Genomic DNA, 19118 nt, shown 5'->3' on the forward strand with positions numbered 1-19118 from the left:
AGTATCTTCATATTGCAACTGATCAGATGTTTTCCACTGATTTCTCCTTAATTTGGGGATCCATTGCACTGTCCTGCTGTGATGTTATCAGAATTAGATTTTCTACATTAAATCCTTCACTTTGCAGGTAATCCATAACCTCAGTTACTTTTTTTTTTAACTTCTCCATTACTAATCCTCTCTTCTACTTTTCCTCTTTGTTTTTAAGTCTTTCTGTAGATGTGCAGCTGTGACAACAGATAGCATTACTAAGTTCATTTAACAGTATGTAAGCATGACTTTAACAACCTGCAATACCCCTTAACTTGTGTTGCATTCAGATTTATTCATGAAGATATCAACATGCAGCACACATAACTGGGCAGAAACTAATAAATCCCAATTTCGGTCTAGCTATGCCCTTAGTCAGCATTTCACATGTATCTGAGAAATATTTATGAATTGACACTGCCATGTCCATTTTAATACAATTGTAACAATAATTCATAATTTTATAATAGCTGTAAAAGATGCATATCATGCTGGGTGTTTTCCACTGATGTCATTATTTTCTCCCAGACAGTCATTTGAGATGCTACCTATTTGGCCATTTTGTTATGCGCTGAGTAAATATGCTACAGTAAGCATATCTGGATGATTAGCTTTCGACTATAACCACCCCTGCAGCAGTATAGTTCAAACAGTTATATTGTTGCCTTCATCTGTAGTTGATCCCCTTCAGTACTCCATAACTTATCGTTTTCAGTGTGTTCACACAGCTATTAATGTATGGTACAATAGTCATAGTTAGGCAGAAAATAAATTCAAGATTTGGTCCTGGGTGTTCCACTTGTCATGTTTCTTACTCATATACTTAGTGGCATGTGAAATGCAGTTCAGCATTGCTTTCTAAAAGACAGCATCCTGTCGACTGTCATCCAGTTATAGTAATAAGTCTTGCAGTCAATAATGTATGTATGATTAGCACAGCACAGGACACCAGTGGATGACGTACATAATATTGTTCTGCAGTACATATTGTTCAATCAGCTTGAACTTGGCTAGAAAGAGGCCTTACCCCCCACCCAGGGAGGCTGTCATTCCAAGTAGCAAAGTCTGCAGTATTGCACACCAAGGTAAATCATAAAAATCGATGCTGCTGATCATTGCTGTTTAAAGAGTTTGGAATTTGACTCGGGCACCCCCTCCCCAGAAGGATGAGGTCCTAATGTGTACTGCATATGACCTATTTAATATATCCAAATGCAAGGGCTTGGGCATTGCCAGCATAGCCATTACTAGGCAGCCACCAACTAGAAATCTTGTTATAACGGTCAAAAGCACAGAAAGATAGAGTGAGCACCAAACAAATAACAAGTGTGTTGTCTACAAAGTCAGAGAGTAACTGTAAATGCAAGCCCTTAATTGCAGTTTGTCATCTTATCAGATCTTGGTGGAACTTAACGAACACAGACAACTCTAGATCAGTAGCTGACTGACATACATAGAGCAATTACTGACCTGCAGCACACATGACTTACCTTGCATAACTGAGCCTGAAAAAAGGCCTAACTCTTAACCAGGGATGCTGTCATCCCCATGACAAAGAGTGTAATAGGATGGAATAAAGTCTGTTATAAAAAATAAGGATGCTCAATGATGATGAATGTGCATGTACTTTGCAACTATCCCTGCCCACTCCCCAAACAAAACAGCATGAGGTCCTCCTGTGCACATTTTTACCATAGCTAGACCACCAAGGAATTGCATAGTGACAGCATTGATATTACTAAGCAGCCACCAGCCATGAACTTTGTCATTCAAAAAAACAGGACACGACATCTGCAGTATCAACAACAAAGTCAGTGTTTGCAATGTAGAATAACAAGTTCAAACCATAACTCCAAGGTGGCAACAGAACAGATGGATACCAGTCAGTATTTCAAATGTGGTTTGTACAGCACTGCACATGAGACAAAAACTGTTCTGCAACACAGACTTACCCACCTTGTTCAAACTTATGCATAAACCAGACTGATCTTTTCCCAAAGAGGATGTCACCCCTACTGACAAAGTTTGCAGTAATATGCTGCAAAATCAGTCACACATAAAAATCATCATGGTTGGGCAGTAACATTGAATATACATAGACTTTGTTTGAAACCTACCCTCCAATGACTGTACTATGGGTGACAGCAAGGGACCACTGAATTAGTGTAGGTAAGTGACATTGCACATATTATTGTAGATGTTTGAAAATGACAGCATGAACATTACAAGACCACCTAGAATAAACCTTATAATAGCAATCAGATGCAATGGAGATGCCATGACCACTGTATGTGCATCTTTCTATAACTGATGTGCTATCGATCTTACCCCAGTCACACATATATTAATTCAGTCGGTGATGGCTGCAAGTTGACAGTTTTTTGCATTCCCTTGCCTTGAAATATGAAGTCATGGCCATTAACTGAGGAGGCAGCTTTCACTAATGAGGAAAATGCAACCTGCTGAGTAATTGTTTCTTGAAAATTCTTTTAAAGAAACAAGTATTTTCTTTTTCTTTTTTTTTTACTGTAGAATATATATGGAGTCTACATCAGCTCCCACCCCAAAAGTCTTATTTGCTGGCACAGTAATAATGCAGGTGCTATATTTCCATATTTGTCACCAGACACAGAAGGGGATCCCTCAGAATATAAACATTAAGAACACCCAGCATGCACTAGAAATTTTGTTGCACTAAAACAAGTACTAGTGGACCTTATGAGTATTTTTGCCAGTTAGGAAATGTAACACCATAACATTAACCTTGGTATTTTCGTAATCATTGTGCATCATTACTTTGGAATGCAGCAAAAACTTTATTACTGCTCTGTGTGACGGGGGGACTGTCTACTCTTTGGAGTGTGAGTACTTGAAAAACTGAGGTGTGAAAAGCCATGACTAACTCATTTATAAAGGAACACATGAAAATATTTGTAAGATTTTTAACAAAAAACAATTTTGTTTCTTACCAAGTTTACATTCTTAGCTGACCTTTGTGTTAGTGCACTGGAAAAGATGCTGTTAGTATGTCATATTACACTAAGCAATGTAACAGTCAGACTTTGTCATTCCTCTGTTTGATTTGCAAACTATATTATTAGAGCTCATGTTTTTTAAGCAGTGAGTGACAGTAACATGTATGATTTAAAAGCTATGTGGCTTGGTTATAGCAGTTTTAAGTACTCCATTAACTAACTAGTGTTTTATCTGAAGTAGAAAAGTCTAAATGTTTCTCAATGCTCAGCTGATATAATACTTAAAATTTTGCTAAAAGCACATCCCAGTGGCTTGTACTGTAACTGTGCGTGCTTTAGTGCTCCACCCTAATATTTGTTAAGGCAGATGAGCTGCTTCTTCTTTCAGCTTTTCCAGGTTAGGGGTCGCCACAGCGGATCACCTGCCCGCTCATGATTGACAGTGGAGTTTTACACTGTCGAGTTGCCAGCCTGGCACCCAACCTTCCACAGAAGGTGCACACACACGCACACACTCACACCTAGGGCCAATTTAGAGTGTCCAGTTCACCTACAGCATGTCTTTGGGATGTGGGAGGAAACTGGAGCGCCCGGAGGAAAACCACGCGACCACAGGGAGGACATGCAGACTCTGCACAGAAGGCACCCCAGCCAAGGATCAAACCGGGGAACCTCTTGCTGTGAGGCGGCATTGCTAACCACTGCACCACCGTGGCTGCCCGTCAAGGCAGATGAGCAAAAACTGAAATATGTTCATTCAGTGAAGTAGTTGCAAGAGAAGGAAACATTTCAGTATCAAGAAAGAATAGATGAACCAAAGTGGATACTGAATGAACAAAGGTTATTTTAGACAAGAAAAAAAATAGAAAGGTCTGCATGAGTACATTGTAAGGTAAAATAAAAGCTGCTAAATATAGGTGTGGGTGTGTGTATACAGTACTATAGAACTGAGAAGCTGTGACTAGTACTACTCAAACTAGCAGCATTATAATGAGGTCATACAGAGCTGTAGCAAGGGTAGGATAAGAGGGAAGGTAGCACCAATCATAAGTAGTATGGTGGTGATTTTGTTTTTAAAGTAAATGTCAAGTCAGGTCCTGATATGTCAGTGCAGTAACACATGCATTTAAGCAGCCAGGATCTTTGATCATGGATGTGACTGCTTAAATGACAGGACACTTCAGGGTGTTTTATGAATTGTAGAAATGAACTTCTTGCTGCAGTTGACTAAATCTCCAAAACTAGAGCAAGGCATTCCTTGCAACAGTTCGGGAATGATAGTTTTTTTTACTCCTTCGTTAGAGCATTTTTTTCCCCTCGATGGTTCTCGGTTGGACTGTAGCATGCAAAAAGGGATTGCCTAGGCTGGCTGGCTGACAGCTGTATTTTACTCTCTATGAAAACAGCAGCAGTCTGAGGTGTGTTTTGTACTTCAGTGCCTTGCCTTCTTATGATGACCTTAAAGTTTTGTTAACAAGTGTAAATTGTGGACTGTAATATGGCCTGTTACATAGGTATTAAATGTACAATTTGCATGCCCTCTCACAGTGAGAGTATGGATATTGAATTTTACTTGGATACCATAAGAAGTAAGAATATGACTTCTGCTCAGGGTCGGGAATGCTACATATGCCCATAATATTTCTATTCAGTTGTCATTGCATCTGTAGTAAACTGTATACATTTTTCCTGAATAAGATATTTTCTGTCACTTGAGTGATGCCTGTTCCCCTCTCCCCTCAGATTTCTAAAGTACAATGACACTTTACAGGAGGATAATCCTGTACATTGTCTTTATGTCTAAAATTATCAAATAAGTGGATTTTTTAGCTGTGACAGATATTACTGTTCTGGGAAAGATACTAGGAAATTTCTAATTGCTTCATGGATAGCATCTTTTATTATTCTTTATCACTAGAGTGCTCTGATTGTACTATTCAGTTTACAGCAAATGTATACATTAAATATTTTCATGGCAACACACTACGCAAATAATATTGTCAGTGGAGTCTTATGAAGTCAGAACTAAAATGTCAATTATTTCTCAGAAGCAGTGAAATGTTCAGTCATTTTCAGAGTTGTAGCAAAATACAAACTGTAATTGTGCAGACATGCATATATATGAGAATCTGCTGTCTGCTTAACTTAAGAGGTGTTAGCTCATGCAGTAGGCTATGTAAGACTGACTATCCAGGAGACTTTACATGGAAAGTGTATAATTATATCTAGACATACCAGCTCTGTGGCATAGAAGTAGAAAGCCCTGACTACACTGTAGATGTCCTGAGTTCAATTAGTGACACAGATACTTGTTGGGGCTGGTCAGGGAGAATGGGAGAGAGCTTCTTCTGCCATTTCTGCCTTCCTGGGGGAAGAGGGGTAGTTATGGCTTGCCATATGGATAATGCCTTGGTATTCATGTAGCAGAATTTCAAACGGAGCCTACATTGCTTTTAGTGCATTTGGCTTCCCTTAGAAGGCAATGATTTTAGGCTGCCCCCACGATAAACAAGCTTTTCCTCTCCCTACCACTGTACTCTCGCCAGGGAATGGAAAGCTCATAAGGATTGCAGGGCAAGAACAAATGGGCCACTGTTCTTGCATAGCCAAGGAATATCCAGATCCTGTTTCTGGGCAATTTGGATGAAGTTGGGGGGTGGGAGGGGTATTGCACCAAGTTCCTTGGGAGGAGGCAATATTGAAATTTATAGGTAGCATCAAACTCACACCAGATTTGTCATCAGTAACTGATGAAACAATAAGACTTAAAAGTGTAGTTTTTAGTTCTCAAAATAACAGCTGTCAAAATGGAAATTTAATGTCATTGTTACTACAGTCCTAAGAGGAGCATGTATTTCTAAATACATCTGAGAACGCAGTGGCATAAAAACATTAAAACTGATTATTTTCATTAAAATTAAAATTCAGCTACCCAATTTGCCTTGTTTGTTTGTTAGTTTACCTTTATATATGGATTACTGTTCTTTGCCTGTTTTTTAAGGAGTTGTACAGTGGTCTCTCTGATTAGCGGTGTTTTTTACAGAAGCCATGCTTAAACCAAGGTAGTACAGATAGTGGAGCTGGGGTGGGGTCAGTGTTCCAGGAAGTATGGTATTTTATCTGCTTTTTCTCCTTCTTTTTCAAATATTTTAATTAATGTGGATTTTGGCCTGTTGTGGTAGACACACATGGACAGTCATGCTGTGATACAGTTCCCCCTGTGTGTTTGATGTAGGGGAAAGAAATGGTAAATACTTAAGAACTTTTTTCTTACAGTTTTGCACACACATGACAGTACTGAAAGGGGGTAATCTCCAAATTTCAGTTGCTAATGGAAGAAGTTGTTGTATGTGTGACATCCTCACTCTGGGCTGATAATCAAGGAGCCCAAATCCTTACCACTGGCACTGGAGAGGGATGTGTACTTGGAAAAGAAATGGATACAGCCAGTATTTCCAGATGCAGCTCTCTGCATCAAGCACAATTTCCTTTAAGAGCACACAGGGAACACAGTCATTCTGGGGGTTGTTTTCCTCTATCTTTCTCCCAGATCCTCGGTAAGACTCCCCACTGGCACAGCTGTAGAACTGATTTGTCAGCTGAGTGTCCCAAGTCCTCCACCACTCTCTCTGTGTAACCAGTGCTTCACGTCCCTGCTCCAAGCAGCTGACACACACACTCTTGGAGATTTGATTTTCATACACGCCTGGGAAAGGCTGGCACACATTTACTAGCTATGCCCTTTTCTGCTCAGACTATAAGGTAGTTAGTGTGCCACCAGACACTCCAAAGCCAGATACTTTAAGGCTCTTACAAGGATACCCAGTTGTACTGAGTGAAATTAATATTAATACAAATAATAGTGTTTGGCCAATGCAGTAGGACTTTCAGGAGTGGCCACAGAGTCATCAAATAGATATGAGTACTCTCAAAGGTTAAAATATACTCTAAAGGACCAGTTACAATGAAAGTTTAAATATATTTAATAATAAATGATAAAAGAACATGAAAATACAGAATATTTATTTACAATAAATGGAGTTTAAATCACAGGAAATATTAAAATAACACAGATGAACAAATTCACACAGATACAGAAAAACATCACTTAACTAATCTCACTATATTTCCTGACTGATCTAAAGAATTACTATTCTCTGGTTCACTTACTTGAGCAAGGCAAGATGAAATAGGTGAGGGGTCCTTCTTTGTCAGGCTCCAAGAACAGAGTGCTATGAAATTTCTTTCTCACCTAGTATTAAAACATAATTTTTGTTTTAGAATACAGAATTACATCACATACATGTGATCCTCTGACTTCTGGTTCCCATGCTACCCACCTTGGCTAGCAGTTGTTAGGATTTAGCACATATATGTCAATAATGCACACACTCAGAGCCTTGCTAAGATCTGCTGCAACTCCTGGAAGTCATAAAACAATTTCAAGCCTCCAACCTTCCAGAGTAGCAATTAGTTCATCCCAAAGACAATGCAGAAAGCTTCCTAGTACAGACTTTTTGTCTCTGACTGCATTCAAAACTGTGAGAAAACATCTTTATGGCTGAGACCCAGTAATTTAATCTCAGAATATTTTTCAAAGTTAGGTGGCTTGAGATTAAACTCTTCTCTTCCAGTATCCTCTATTACAATGTATTCATTTCAACAGTTACAATGCATACATTTAATAAGTTACTGCATGCATGTATATTTCTTTTCTGTCCAGCAGGACTCACCTTTTAATCATTTTCAACACAAGCATCTCTACAAATCAGTTTGATGTACAAGTGACATATCATTCTTTACAAAATTCCAGCTAGCTGTGCTGGCATATATTGCACATCCACTGCCCTACTTCTCCTGGCATAGCTGGCAATACCTCACATCATCATATCATAGATCAGCGACCCATTTGTGTCCTGACTTTAACCTTGTTTTTAGTTGATGTTTCCAGAATTTTGTTTTTCGCACATGTTGGTGTAATGAAGTCCTGTCTATTGTCAAGGAGTCCCAGGTTTGATTAGTTGCCCTAACACTGGAGGAGTCTGCTTGGGGGTGGAAATGGCCTAAAGCAAGAAGATTGAAAAGTTATCCAGTGTTAAGTAGTGACACGAAAAAGTTATCAAATATGATTCTATATAAATGTTACTAAATTTTGCCAAATGCCAAACAGTAACATGGAGATGTAAAACACTTATTTTATGTTTGTTTTAGAAAACACATTGATGATGACTTACTTAAAAAGCCATTTCAAAAAGAAAAATACAGCAAAGTGGCCCACAAGCAAGTTGCAGTCCAAGAATGGGATAGGTAAGTGTTGACATAAATTGTTTTCTTTCCCCTTATATGTTATTTGATCCAAAATTAACATTAACTTGTTTGTATTGATTAGGGAAGAAGCACGAAATAGACGGTTTCACCTGATTGCAATGGATGCTGTATCCTTTTTTCTTGTAATCTGGTTAGAAGATATTACAAAACAGTTCCTGTTATTGATATGAATTTGTCTATTCTGAGTCTTGGAATTGAACTCTGAGCTACAAAAATAAGTAAGAATAATTGGTGAGCATTCCAGCTGAATTTTTCTACTGACTTTTGAGTTATATTCATATTGGACAGTGTCAGTGATGCAACAGGTAGAGCACTCAACTGTACTGCTGGATAATCAGATGACTATGTTTTGTTTTTTTTTTTCCCACTGAAGGTGACTGGATTGTTGACACTGCAGTGCAGCATGGTGAAGGGTGCTGCTCTTGTGAGTCTGTTGTCCTCTGAATGAGACATTCAACTGAGGTCCCATCTGCTTGAGTTGGTGGTGGCTCAACTGGATGTAAAAGATCCCACATTACCTGTCGAAAATGGTGGGGAGAGTTCCCTGATGCCCTGGTCAAATCTCCAATTTTAGTAGGAATACCACCTTAGGCCTTTCCCAAAGGGAGACCACTAGACTAGTGGGGCTAACCTGGTCAACAAATGATAAATAAATGAATGCTTAAATTGTATGAGATCATGCCTTGACAGTACTGTGACAACTCTTCACTAAGAAGTCTATCACCATGGTAGTCACAGTGTATCTTGAAGTTATTAGAGTGAGTGCTGTCAATAGGGGGTAGGGTCTCACATCCAGAAATGTAATTCTCATTTGTGCTTCTTTCAAATACCTGTATGAAGACAACACCGACATTACCTTATAAGCTAATTGTAAGTACATTAGCATAAATGTACAGCTTTAAAGGTATTTCACAAGTTTCCATTATTTAAACTTCCTTACTCTCTCCCCTTACTTTGCCCTTCTGAGATCTCTCAATTTCATATAGAACATCTATGACCTTGACCTTGTGACAGCTGTAATCACATACCTGGCCTGCACTTACACATTGTCTCCTGATAGGTGTAGTGAAATTAGGAGTATATATATCCTTTCTGGTTGTGTAGTGCATATACATTTTCTTATCAGATTTAATTCCAGACTGGTTGCAAAGGCTTAAAGAGGAGCATGTTTGTCTAGGTTGCTACTGTTTATGTATGGTACTTAGGGTATGGTAAAGCAGAGAAGAGTTGGGCCAGAACACTTTTGAGATTATGCTCATTATTAAGTGTAGTAAAGTGATGGGTCTACCACTAAAGGTACTGGCAAATATTATTGCTTAACATGTTATAATCAGACTTGAGGAGGCATTATAGAGAGAGAGAGAGCTGTTAAATTACCAGTGAGAGTGTTTCATAGAGATGACCTTACAAGATTATAGCGCAAGTGTGTGTGTGTGTGTGTTTTACAACATGTTTAGGAAATATTTTCTAGCAAAGTTGGTGTATCTAATGGAATTGGGGGGCATATGAAAGTAGAAAATAACCAGTGTTTCTGCTTTGGTGATGGGATTTTTTGTGTCTTTCGGCTTTTTCCCCAGTTAGGGGTCGCCACAGCGGAGCTCCGGTCCGCTAATGATTGGCAGTAGATTTTTTACGTGCCGAGTTTGCCAGCCCTGACGCACAACCTTCAACGAAGGTACACCCATTCACGCATGTCTCCACACAGAAGACGCTCTAGCTGAGAATCGAATGGTGCAACATCTTGCTGTGAGGCGACAACACTACCGCAGTACCACCACCGCAGTTAGCTTAACTAATTTACAATTGGTCTACCAAGACAACATACAACTAGAGTGGCAGCAGAATTTACATGACCTAGCTTTTCCCCCGTAGATTAGCACCTGCTTTTGTCACATAGAGCCATTCACAAAATTCTTTGTGCATAAAGCTGTACATCAGTCTGCATCCCCAAATTGTGATGATTTACCCTCTTCTGCCTTCTTGAGTCCTTGAAAAATAGGTCTTTTTGTATATGTCAGCATCAAAAATTGAGAATCCCAACCTAGGTCTTTATAAGTATTGGCTGTTCATAAAGCAACTTTTGTTAGATTGTATCTGAATAATTGTAATTCTCATTTAATAGGGTGGTAGTTTAGACGTAATTAAAAAGGCTACTTCTCTGAGTATTGTACTTCCTGAGACCAAGAACATTTCATTTCTGTTTATGGATAGTTGATACTTCTAGTAAGTGTTTCAGCACTCTTTGTGATGTGCTGCATCCTTTGATGTGCATTAACAGCACCAGTCACAATACAGTCATTTCTTAGATAGTTTACTGAAGTCATAAAGTTTGAAAAAAGATCTCCATTTAGCCTAAGTGAGTAGTATATTATGTAATTATAAGAGATGAGAAAAGTTTAGTTGTGTGTGTGTGTGTGTGGGGGGGGGGGCTTTACAGTGTTCTGAACATCATGCATTGTAAGACATGTACTTGATAAATTCATAGTTTGGTTTAGATTACCTTTTATAATAGTTGGAACCTTATTTAAAGCACCGTGGAAATAAATGTATTTTTCTGAATAGCAATGCATCCAGGGCCCTTTACAGTAGATGTTACCTTTTTGCTTTTGCTTTTAGTATTTAGCCTTCTTCAAAGATGTATCCCAAAGCTCTGCAAGCTAGCTGCACCCCTGGTGATCCAATCTAGGTATGATCAGCAGTCCCTGATCTTTTTCCTGCAGTTCTGCCTTCAGTTTCACTCCCCAAACTGACACATCATGTTGAAATTTCTGTGGCCCAGGTGCAGCACTTCCCGTTTGAATGTACTGAACCTCAGTTGTCAACTTTCATCCCAGTTGTTAAGCCTTTGCAAATCTTTCCTGCAACTCTTTCTCACTTCCTTCACTGATCCTGTTCTTTATCCCTTCAAATATATCTAATACCTAAAACTAACAAACCTTTGAGTACCCTGCAATACTTTATTAGCTGTAGTCTTTACTCTTGACATAGTCCTTCTCACCACAATACTCTTCATCCTACTATTTTAAGCATACAGCATTCCATTTAGTCTTGATCTGATCCTGCAACCCCTATAGTTTTTCTGTTGGCTTCCTGTGGGAAACCAACTAAGCACCTTGCTGTAGTCCAAGTAGACCACATCTATCAGTATTCCCTTAGCAAGTTTCCCTGTAATCCAGTCAATATTGGATCAAGTTTTGGAGGTATCTCCTTACGGTCATGAGCAACACTGGTGGTTGTACTGGAGTTTGCTAACACCAGCAAAGACGCCAGTCTTTCCCTTAGAATTCCCCCAAGTTTCCCTGACAGTAATTTATTTATTTCATTTGTTAACTGGGTAGTGTCTGGGCCAGAAGCCTGTTTTCAGCGGAGGCCTGGGGAGAAAAGCTCCACATTCAGCAATAAAGCTAATAATAATAATAATAATTTTATAATACAATTATAATATAGTAGTCAGTACAGAATACAAATAAGAGTGCACACAAGTATACAGAATCTCAAGTGGAATGACAAGCCATTGTAAACTTTTACAGAATACAGATTACAAAGACAGTGTGCACAATAAATTCTGAGAGGGTATGCATGTATATCAACAGTGAACTAAAGACAGGGAGATTAATAATGTCAGGCTAAAAGCCAGTTGTTCCTTCAGGTTTTCCTACACCTTCAGCCATAATTGCTGTTGTCTTTTCAATAGGGTTGCCACCTTTTCAAATGCCCAAAATGGGACTTTTTTTGTAGAAACGTGCAATTTTGCAGGACAGACATACCCACGGGGAGTGCAAAGGACAGAACTTCACTGTTTTTGTCCAAATAAAAGCTTATTCTTGTAGCATATGAGTTGCTTATGCTATGTCATATAATATTTAGGTGTTTCAGATACAAAATAACTGTTATATGCAACTATTAAAGAAAACTTAGTAAATATTTTTTGCCTTAAAATCTCAGGACATTTGCCATTTTTTAGATTTTTTCTCAGGACAAAACTGCCCAAAGTGGGACTGTTCCTCGCAAAGAGGGACAGGTGGTAACCCTACTTTTCAAGTCCTCATTTTCTGCTGAAAGTGTGTCAGGGGATCTGCTAGCAGACTAAACAAATTCTTGAGGACATGTTACGCAGCCTATCCTATCTCTGTGCTTTATCATTCCTTAGGTAAGGCAAATGCCTAAACCAAGAGATCAAGGTCAAAGCATAAGGCATTTGATGTTTGATGGAAGCTACAGCCTTGGGTGCAGTGGGTGTGGCAGTTTTAATGATCAATGCTACTTTTGTCCCACTATGTCCGTTTTTCTAGCATCTGTCTTTTGAACTGTTGGTAATGGATGATCCCATGTGATATAGACTTCATCATTTTCCATGGTGCTTCGTGGCTTATGTTTCCAGTGTTTTTCAGCCACGTCAATACCATAATGTTTGCACAATCCCCAGTGCAACAGTCTTGCCTCATTATTATGTCTTTCAATATACAGTCCTTCTGCCATGTTTCTAATGTTGTTTTACAAAACCTACATTTGTTTTCTCCCACATGTTCAGTGAAATTTGTAAACCAACGTGTACGTAGCCCACTTTTGTGTGCAGCCAATATTAACCTTTCATCACTTGGTTTGAATTTGCCTCTCCTTAACCATTCCTGCATTTGTTCCTGATCAACATAAGGTTTTTCCAGAAGTTTTCTATACTAGTAACCATATTTATGCATTTTGCACATTTCTTGCCATCTCATCTTCTCCTTCACCTTATATTCTTTCTTTTGTTTTTTGGCACATTCAGTTGCTACCTGATTTTTATCTACTTGTGATTTGATTTCCATTCCTGCTTCACACTGATATGCTTCTGCTAGGCTAAGCAGGGAAGTCATCTTAGATTTATTCTCCTCATGTTTTAAAACTTTCACTACATTTAGATCTTATGAGGCCAGCAGATATGTGTGGAGTCCCACTATTGCAGATCTATACATGTAATCAATTTCAAGGAGGCCCATCCCTCCTTCAGAATGGGGAATATATAATCTTGGTGTGCACTAATATTTATAAATCATTTAGAGAGCATGAAGCTCCTTTCTTGTTTTCCTGTTTAATCTATCCAACACATTTTGGGGCCAGTCAGTCATTCCCAAAACTGTAAGTTAGGACAGAAAGGGCAAATTGGTTTATAGCTTGGATTTTGTTCCTAGATGTCAACGCTGTTTTCAGAATTAATTTAAGTTTTCTAAAGTATACTTTACTAAGTTTTATTTGCATTTATTCATGCTTTATTGTTGATCCCTCATCAGTTCTCAAATATTTATACACTTCCTCTTGCTCAAGTCCTTTTTATATCGGTTTACAGTCAAAATATTGAAAATCAGTTGAATGTCCTGCTTCTGTTCAAACGTGGTAGGAGCGACAGTCGGTATGTCGACAGTCAAGTGAATGGCTGTTAAGATTGTCAGCAGGAAATATAGCATGTCTGTAAACAGCAACTGCTGACATTATGATCGAAAATGGACTGATGATGGTATGCGTCGATCATCTGACCTCATTAATATTCATGAGACAATGAACTGCATCCAAGATATCAACGTTCGTGGTTTTGAATTCCGCAATTTTGATAGAAACCTTTTATATCACATTTTTGTCACAAACTGATGTTTTCTTGATGCTGCAGTTTTCCTGCTTTAAAGGTTGCTTTTGCACATTTATCAAGACCAAATGACATTCTTATATCATCTGAAAAAGTTTTGATAACTTGCAGTTCTGCTTTCAGTTCCTCATCTGATGAGCTATACAGTTTTAAATCATTGACAAAGAGAAAATGAGAAGTCTTTACACTTGTTTTCTAGGGGCCAAATTATAGCCATGGCCTAAGCTGTTAAGTAGACAGCTTAAAGGGGTAAGGGCAAGGCAGAATATCATTGGTGACAGTCATTTTGGAATATCCCTCTTTGAATTTTTATCCCTAAAATAATAATCTGTCCCTTATCATGGCTTAATTGCAAAGTGGTCTGCCACTGTTTCATGATCACTGTAATGTAGTTGATCAGTGTAGAGTGTAGCTTATACATTTTTAAGCACTCTTTTATCCATGAATGTGGGAAACTATCAAATTTTTTTTGTAGTCAATCCATGGCATACTTTGATTCTTCCCCTTTTTACAGTTCTCCACTATGACTTTAACAACAAATGATCCTTTGCCTTTGTTCCATATGACTTTCTTTTATTGCCCTTTTGTTCTATTGCCATAATTGAGTTTTCTTCTAAATGACTATAAACATTGCTTGCATCAATTCCAGTGTATACTTTATAAGTCGTCGGAAGGCAAGTGCCTATAATTTTTAGGGTAGCTTGCAGTTTACCTCTTAAATAGGAGCATTGTTTTTCCTGCTGTTAGCCAGGCTGGTGTCTGTTTCGGGTGTGCATATAAATAATTCTTACTCATGGCTAAATTTTAGTGCAAAGATGTTAATACTTTTAACCAGACGTTAGATACTGCACCTCGGCCTAGGGTTTTCTAATCAGAGGCTTTTCTTAACTTTGTTTCAATTTCTCTGGCTGTTACTTCATCTCATTTCATATCCTGTACCTTTATCTCATTTCATATCCTGTACCTTTAAACTTCTTATTCTTTCTTTTACTTCTTCTATCCATTTAGCATCTTTGTTATGTTCCACAGGATCTTCATAGATTTCTCCAAAATGTATCTATTTCTTCTTTTTTTGGCGGTCTTTCAATTCTGTTTACCTTGTTTGCAATTCTCTATCAAACCTTTTTGGGTTAGCAGTAAATTGTTTATTTTGCACTTTTTCTTTATATTTATCTGCATATCTTCTAACTTTTTCTGCCTCTTGTGAGATTTTTAGTTTGTTGTTTGCGATAGTGCATGATAGATCCTGATCTGTTTTAATACTGCACATTGTTTTTATCACATCTGTCTTTCTAAGTATTTTTGTTGATCTGTTCCCTCTTCTATATTTTTCTAACAGTGACACTTCTTGTCTTAATTGCTTTATAGTTTATTGTTCAATACTTCCAAGATGGTATTCGATTTCTCCCCTTCCTCTCCCCCACTACCCTGTGTTCTTGTGGTAGAACTTTATCAGTTATTAATTTAGCTGCACAGTAATATATCCCATTTACTTCTGTTATATCACATGGATCTCTATGGGCAGTTCTAATTACTGTGTTCATTTGTTTTATTAAACTTATGACTTTTTGGGTTTTATTGACCTTCTGCAGTCTATTTCTTTAATTGACCTTAAAACGTATATCTCTATTAAGTCAAGCATCTCTTTTTCTTAGCTCGTTTTCTTCTAAACTAAGGGCACAATTTTTATTTTCCATTTCCTGCAGGCAATCTTTAGAAAGTTCTATTGCATCTTCCTGTGGCACATTCTCTTCAATTTCATCCTGTGCCATCCGCTGCTCTGTCACATGGGAATTCACTGGCCTGTCACTCTTCAACATTAACTGCATCACACTTTCCACAGTTTCCTGTTTCTTCCCTTGCTGTCCAGCTTCAAGTGAATGTTTGTACTGGTTTCCTGTGGAAGGCTCCAAAATATCTTCATATGGTGCTTGACTGATTGCTTCCCATTCCACTGGTTTCCCCTTAATTTGGAGGTCCACTGCTCTATCCTTTTGTGGTGCTTTCTGAATTAGATTTTCTACATTGAATCCTTTACTTCGGAGGTACCTCAGTTTCTGTTTCTTTAACTTTTCCATTACTAATCTCCTTTTTCTACTTTTCCTCTCTTTTCTTATTTTTTTGTCTTCTTATTTTTTTGTATTGTAAAGTTTTCCATGTCCAGATTCCTTTGCCTGTATTTCGCTTCAAATATCTTTGGTGCTGCTCTTTTTGTATTGATTAGTTTTGCTTTCTCCTTTGCATAGAGATTGCACCGTATTAAATCTCTTTTTCTTAACCATGTCCATATTTTTTCTTCAGATGTCTCCTAATCTTCCTGTTTCTCCTTACTTTGGGGACTCGTTCTTTCATGCTGTGATGTAACCTGTATTAGACCTTCTACATCAAATCCTTAACTTCGCAGGTACTCCATAACTTCAACTTCTATTGTTTTAACTTCTGCTTTACTAATCTTCTTTTCTACATTCCCTCTTTGTGACGATATTTTTTATTGTGAAGTTTTCCATATCTGGATGCCTTTGTCTGTATTTCTCTTCGAATATCTTTGGGGCTACCTTCTTTATGTTAATTTGGCTTTTGCCTTTGCATAAATATTGCACCATATCAAATCTGTCTCTTTCCCATGTCCATATTTTGTTTTTATACTTTTTAAAAATATCTAAGTTTTGTTGTTTATATTTTTGTACTTTCCCAAACAGATCAAAGTTTCTTGTTCTATATACTGTTTTTCACAAATCTGTTGCATTAATGACCACAATGTTTTATTTGAAGCTTCTGATAGTTTTTCTTGTAGAAGTATTTTTCTTTCCTCTAATTTCTCACTGTCTTTTTGTATATCTTGTGTCTGGAAATTCTGGGCTTTTTGCATGATAGTAACAATACATAATTTCTTTCTTATCCTCAGTAGTCCATTCTATCATCTTTATGTCTTTTCTTTGGCATATCAGTTTTTGTGGATTGCTACTTCCTTTAACAACAGGGGGGCCGTCCTCCCCCTGGGCCTGGCCCCATTGTAGGAATGTTTCCGTACTTTGAGGTTTCTACACTGTAATTTTTTCCAGACCTGGCACCAATGCGCCTACCAAGATTGGGCACTTTAGCCAGAGTCGTGTTGCACTCTGCTAACTTTTTTAATTTTTCACGTACTTACGTCCATGATATATGCTATATAAATACAGTCAATATATCAGTGTCGCCTTGGTGAGATTTTGAAAAAAACAGGGTCCACCTTGTGAATGTACTCACCAAGACTTGATGATGAACTCAATTTCAGCAGACATATTGTCCTTTGCTTGCTGACTTTTTATCTCTCCATTCGGACCCCAGAGTGTGTGTCTGGATGAATCAAGAAGGCTGCCGTTCTGAATAAGTTTGATCATCTGCAGTCCCATACCTAGGCTATAGGCAGTGCTGACACCTTAGGGCACTCTCCCAAGGTGGGGGCCATGAACACACATCCATCTGTCCTTTGGTTTTCTACCAAACCAGTGGATTGGCATTAGTCTGAGTCACTACTATCCAGGGGTAAGCTCAGTACCTGCAGAGATCTGTGGGTGAACGGTTAATCATGGATATACTGTAATGAGGGCTAAGTCATGATCTTCCCTCAGAGTGGCTAGCTCTGTATGATGAGATGCTTTGGCTTTTATGTAGTGCTGTGAGATGAGATGTGTCTTTCCTTCTGTTATCGTACAATAAGCATTTAACAACCACCATCTTTTTTGGATAGTAGGTAGAACAAAGGTTTCTTCTGAGATGAGTGGTAGAGTTGAATTTCTGATACTTATCATACTTCTCAACTGTACAGATTTTCACAGAATGTTCAGATTTTTCTTCATATTTTTTGTCTATTTCTCATAAAGTTGTGGTTTTCTGGCAAATCATTAGCAAATCACTGAGGATTGAAGTCAAAATATAATGACATATATTTGAGTTTCAGACTCCACACCTTTCAGAAAATTCATGTTAATACACAATCTGTCATTCTATCAATTTTTCTAAGTTTGTAAGATCAATATTTAAAAAGTATCTGTATTTTTGGGCCTTTGTCCCTCCATTTTTTATGTCTTTGTCCAGATTTCTTGCTCTAAGAGGTTGAGAGGTATGATACTTATGGTAGTGTTCTACATTGTGCTGGACCTGAAGACAAGGCTGTGTTAGTGCAGGTCTTGGCTGGTAATTTTATGGCTGCAAGGACAGTCTGTTTGCCAGTAAGGTATATGAGTGCAAGAAGCTTCACAATCAGTGGTGGGATCAACATTCATACTGCATAGTCTTTCCAAGATGGCTGCACACTAATGAGCAGCTTAACTTCAGTTCTTCCAGTGTGAAAAAAGAAACTGAAAGATCATGGCCAGTAACACTTTTCCTTTTAGTAAATTCAGTTACTGGCTAGTAAATACATTGCCTGAGTGCCAACAAAGCAGAAGCTAAAAGACCTGGAAAGAAAATCAACTAGCGAAGGTGAAGAGAAAACACTGACTGGCAAGAATTCCGTAGCTGTTCAGCAGAAAGGAGTTCAAGCTCCAGCTTTGGTGCAAGACATGACTTCCAGAAATCTAGAGGAAAAAATAAGTCAAATATGCTCAGAGCTGATTAAAATGAACAGTGCACTTAAAAAATATATCGGCTCAAATAACAAAAGGGTGGAAAAATGCAAACGTTTTAAACAGATATTCAGATGAGATGATAAAACTGCAAAGATTAGTGGTCAAAGTGAAGAAAAGGCTGGCTGAATATGAGACTGTTTAAGGGGATATGTTTCAGAAATGGTAGAATCGGAGGACAGAGCATGTAGGGGGAAATCTGATATTTTCTGCTGTACCAGGAAATTAGAAGGAACAGACTGTATTAATTTTATGGAGGCACAAATAAGCTGTGGTATCCTGCACTAGGAAGTGTTAATTGAAAGGGCACACCATGTGTTTGCTTAAACCTGGACATGAGAAAGCAGCCAAGACCTGTATTGGTAAAGCTGCAAATCTACCAACAGTAAGAGTTGATACTGATAAAACTGTGACAGAAGGGCAAAATTATAAAAGATGGAGCCAGTATAGTGTTTATGGAAAATAATTGTTCACTGTACACCAGGTAAAAGAGAAACACACTTATTCCAGCAGTCAGGGAATGTTGAGAGGCAGGTATGAGATTCAAGCTGCTGTGTC

The 19118-nt window shown here is 38.2% G+C and overlaps 1 protein-coding gene across 2 annotated transcripts in view; it reads left to right on the plus strand.

Moving 5' to 3' along the window:
- Nucleotides 1–19118, plus strand: part of LOC122789315 (protein FRA10AC1 homolog) — a 768378-nt gene that overhangs the window by 196324 nt on the left and 552936 nt on the right. For both annotated transcript variants that reach the window (XM_044056666.1, XM_044056665.1), the window contains exons 3-4: nucleotides 8217–8312; nucleotides 8395–8440. In XM_044056666.1, coding sequence (XP_043912601.1) covers nucleotides 8217–8312; nucleotides 8395–8440 — 142 coding nt within the window. The remainder of the gene's footprint in view (nucleotides 1–8216; nucleotides 8313–8394; nucleotides 8441–19118) is intronic.

The sequence above is a fragment of the Protopterus annectens genome, chromosome 14.part0 (genome assembly GCF_019279795.1).
Source record: "Protopterus annectens isolate FY-2018-M chromosome 14.part0, PAN1.0, whole genome shotgun sequence".
Taxonomy (NCBI): Eukaryota; Metazoa; Chordata; order Ceratodontiformes; family Protopteridae; genus Protopterus; species Protopterus annectens.